General features: G+C 39.2%; 1 protein-coding gene across 1 annotated transcript; it reads right to left on the reverse strand.

The window, feature by feature from the left end:
- Nucleotides 1-210: 210 nt before the first annotated feature.
- LOC112520065 (putative disease resistance RPP13-like protein 1) lies at nucleotides 211-3744 on the reverse strand. Its single transcript, XM_025128366.1, has one exon. It carries the CDS (start codon nucleotides 3742-3744, stop codon nucleotides 211-213), a length of 3534 nt encoding a protein of 1177 aa, XP_024984134.1.
- Nucleotides 3745-4883: the final 1139 nt, after the last annotated feature.

Raw genomic sequence — 4883 nt, forward strand, 5'->3', positions numbered from 1 at the left:
TTTTTTATACAAATTACACCATTATAATCCTCTCCATAGTCCATCACTTGATTTAATTCTATATATGTAATAAATAGATAATACTGAATTATAGATACACAAATACATACCGAAAAATGAAAAAATGATCTTTTAGTTGCCTTTTCTACCGATAAATACATACAGGATTTGATAAATGATCAGCCGCTAGCCATCTTGTAGTTGCCTTTTCTACCGATGCACCATAATTCTCAAAGAGGATGGGTCGGTAGTATTTGTCTCCTGTAGATCTTCAAGTTTCGGGCATGAGTAGATATCAACGTCCTTAAGGCAGGGGAGGCGTCGTAAGGCCTCTGAAACTAATTCCAACTCCATAAAATTGRAGATCGCTAGAGACATTAGAGATGGTGGAAGAAGAAACGATGTTGAAGTCACATCTTTTGCATTTGCAACAAATGAAACTACTCCTGAATTTACTCCGTGTAAGGTTAGATGAACAAGTGATGTTGGGTAATTTAGAATCCCCCATTTTGACATGGGCTTATTTAAGCATCCTATTTTTAGGCGTCTCAAATTAGGAGGCCACAACCCACAAGGAAATGAGTAATCCATACTTGGACAATCAGATATAAACAGCTCCTCCAAAGATGTGAGACTTTCCAAATGCTCACGAGGAAATGACTTCAGATTCTCACAATTTCTAATCCAAAGATGTTCCAGGGGAATGATTCCAAAACCTTTATCTGAAATGGATTCTAAGCTCTCACAAGAATMAACCTGAAGAATCCTTAGAGACGATGGGAGCTCGGGCAATGATACCAACTTTTTACAATTAATTATTTCCAACTYCCTTAAGCAGACAAGAAACTCTGATTCACACAAATATCTCAACTCATGACACCAACTGATTGATAGATGTTCAACTGCCCCAAGACGCTCTCCATTTAGTTGAGCAAGTCCTTCAATATTCTCTATTCTCAACCCACGAATTGATGAAGACACACCAACCATGCTGTTAAATACATCTTTAGAACATCCTTCTATATATAAATCCTTAAGCGACGGTATTAAATCAATTGAGATTTCGACTAGTTTTGGACAATTTMTTATAGAAACTTCACCAAGACGAGGAAACGATCTAGCAATTCCATCATTGTCCCCACGTCTAGTTGACCATCTCTCCCAACCTTGCATATCATCAAATCTCAAAGTTTCAAGTGATGGAAATACAATACCATGCAAAGAATCAGCACGTCCAAACAACTCCAAACCCAAAGTCTTTACCCCATCCATGCCTTCCACACACAACTCCTTAAGCGACTGTAGATRTCCAAGTGCCGGTAAACATGCACACCTTCTACAATCACGTAATCTAAGTTCCGTTAACCTATCAAACGAGGGATTCCCGACCCAACTAGGAAATTTCATTCCCCCATAGAACCAAATCAGCAGCTTTCTCAACTTATAATGAGGCCTTAGCCCTTCAAGTACTTCATATTCACTCGTATGATTCCGAGAATCATCAAAGTCATCACTCCATTCCATCACCAAATCATCAAGACCCTTCTTTTCTTGCAACTTGGCATCATTTGCTTGGATTGGACTCATCACTTTATCAAGCCCCTCAATGGAAAGCCGACCTTYAAGATCCGATAGACCCTTAAGCTCGGATATTTTAAACCCATTACCTCCTTCAATAATGATCTTAGGTAGAGTTTGTAGACCCGTCAACCCACCGATACCCAAGGGCATCTTGTTCAACATTGGAGTATCGTTGATATCAAGATGTCGTAGGTTTATCAACTTAACAAAACTGATGGCCAAGTTAGATAACTTCTGACAACCACAAACCAACAAGCTTTGTAGATTATAGAGGTCACTGACTTGTTCCGGTAACCGTTCGATGTTAGTATATGAAAAATTGAGGTATCGAATATGCTTGAGACTACCAATGGAATGTGGTATCTCASTGATCGAATGCTCACTTAGGCTTAGCACCTTTAAGAACTGTARTYGGGGAAGTAATTYGGCAAGAACCTTGTTCGATATGTTGTAATATGACCAGGAATTAAGTGAAACAGGTAAGAACGTTCGCAAGCCTCTGGCTCTTTGTAATTCCTTGAACTTTCTATATGTTAAATATTCTCGACCTATAAATGAAACATGACGGCACTTTTCGAAAGATTCATTCACATCATACGTGTCCATTTTATCATCCAACCTAAAGAAAAACTCTCCAGCAACACTCGTGGCCAAGTCATTGATCAAGTCATGCATTATGTATCGCRRTTGCACAGTAGTTGACGTCTGAAAAAAGGACCTTGACTTTAGCTCTTCAAAATACTCACGACCCAAGCTCTCCTTCGATTTCCTTCCATTTGATTGGTTCAAGAACCCTTCTGCCATCCACAATAAGACGAGTTGGTTCTTGTCAAACACGTAGTCCTTGGGAAATAAGGAGCAATATGMAAACAATTGCTTCAAATGTGAAGGGAGGTCATAGTAGCTTAATCTCAGAGCCGGAAGAATATCTCTTCCATCGTCCAAATTCCATATCTCACTGTTCAACACCTCCTCCCATTCATCATCCTCTGTTTTTGTCCTCAACATCCTTCCAAGCGTTATCAAAGCCAAGGGCAATCTGCCGCATTTCTTCACAATGCCTTCACCATGCAATTTAAGTTTTGGATGCTTGTCAAAGTTATGTTCGTCTATTGCATATTGAGCAAATAAAGACATAGCCTCTTCTTCTGACAAAACCTTGAGATCATAAGGCTGAAAAGAGTTCATGACCGATGCAACCTTGGTCTTGCGGGTCGTCACAATAACTTTACTTCCAGGTGCCCCTACCACAAAAGGGCTTTGGAGGAGTTCCCACTCTTTATAGTCTTCGTTCCAGACGTCGTCTAGAACAACTAGGAACCTTTTGTTGGAAAGTCTTTCTTTAAGACCCACATGAAGCAGATCTAGATTAGCAAATTCTTGATTCGTCCCGGCTACAGCTTGAAAAATAGCCTTGCTGATATTAAATACATCGAACTCTTCAGAAACACAAACCCATGCCCGGAGCTCAAAGTGATCCTTAACCCTCTTTTCATTGTACACAAGCTTGGCAAGAGTGGTTTTGCCAATCCCACCGAGACCAACTACAGACACGATGCTAACATTTTGATTACATGCTTCGTTCCACAACAACCTGTGAAGCAATGCCTCTTTATCCCCTTCCCTACCCATAACTTTGGACACATCAACAAGTGAAGTTTCCTCCAACCTCCTATTTCTTCTGTTTGGCCTTTTAACATTCACATCCAAGCCTAGATTATGTTTCTGATCAAAAAGAGTGTGCAATTTGGTCGTAATMKWATCTAGCTTTGAGCTCATCTTATGACCATAAACAATGGTATGAGGGGTGAAATTAGTACAACAACCTGGGATTAGCTTCCGTAGCTTACCTGTGTTGGTGCTGGAGSTGGCATGAGAATCTTTATTCAATTTGCGGCGGATAGCTTCTGTGGCCAAATCATCGAGTATATCGTCTATTTGGTAAGCCAAATCCTGGAGATTACGCAGCCAGAAATCAAYAGCTCTATCTGTTATGTGCTTGTTGGCTGCATCAACAAGTAGAGCTTGGATCTGGAGCAACGTGTTGTTCCACTTGTCCAGCTGGGAATGGATACCTTCAGATCGAGCCAGCTTCAACAAGTCACCTGAGGCTAACTTCTGAAACAACACRTCCATGATTGCACCCAGAATGAGTTCAGCCATTGCAAATTATGGAAGGATTGTTTGTTTCAATATTTSTTTGGGGGTTTTGAATTCAAAGTGAGGGAGAGATCGAAATGAGCAGATGAAGCAAAAGGGGTTGACTTGAGCTTTTGTGGTCTCTGGATCTCATCATTCATTCACGACGAAATATATATCATAAATTAATATTTGTCATGTTCACACTTCCATCCATGACATCTCATTCAGGTTTCACATTTTACAATATAAATCCTTAAACTTTGATTATTTCTTTCATTCTAATATCCAACAGTTGCGATGGTTCATTAAATGTGACGGTTGGGTAAGGGGTACCATCGAACAGATGCGATGGTTCAGCATACCGTCCCTAATGGTGACGGTTTCTAACATGATACCTGTTGGAGAACAGTTGCGACTGTTCAAAGCGTCTCAAAAAGTGACAACTGTCACCAAAACTGCCAATTCGTGATGGTTCCAAGGGCTCTCACTTGTACCTGTGTATACCAACTATCAGAATACTTGATACAGTATAAAAAATGCGGCCATGTTGATACTCTTTCAACCACACACGAAAAATAAAATAAAGAATCCCTACGTCATAGAAAATGCCGGCCATGAATAGTCTCCCCTCCCCATAATTGTTGTCTCCTTCACAAAACATAAAAAATACCATCGGTTGGAGCAAAATGACTAATAAATCCATTTATACCAACCGGTCGAATCGAAGATGATCGAAATAATTAAATTGGAAGTTATTAAAAGTTTTTTTTTTTGAAATATATAATATTTATATACGGCAAATGCAACAAATAAACTTACACACCCTCCTTACCTATGGTGAGGTTTGAACCCCTGACCTCCTTGAAGGCCAAGGGCTACAATACCGTTAGACCAAATGCCCTTTGGTATTAAAAGTTGGTGCAAAAAGAAACTTTTTAGAGGGGGAGAGATGGGGGGAAAGAGTGAAACATGCTAAAAAAATTTAATATGCAAAAAGGGTATTTTTTTTTTTTTTTTGGTAGTTGTTTGATGCTTAGTTGTTGGCTAATAAGTAATTAACTAATACGATAGACGAGAATATAACATTATTTAAAAAGACACGTAAAAATTAATTTGAAAAATAAAAGGAGCATAATTGAAATACCCTTTGACGTTATTGA

Source organism: Cynara cardunculus (genome assembly GCF_001531365.2).
Source record: "Cynara cardunculus var. scolymus isolate 2C chromosome LG 10, CcrdV1, whole genome shotgun sequence".
NCBI lineage: Eukaryota > Viridiplantae > Streptophyta > Magnoliopsida > Asterales > Asteraceae > Cynara > Cynara cardunculus.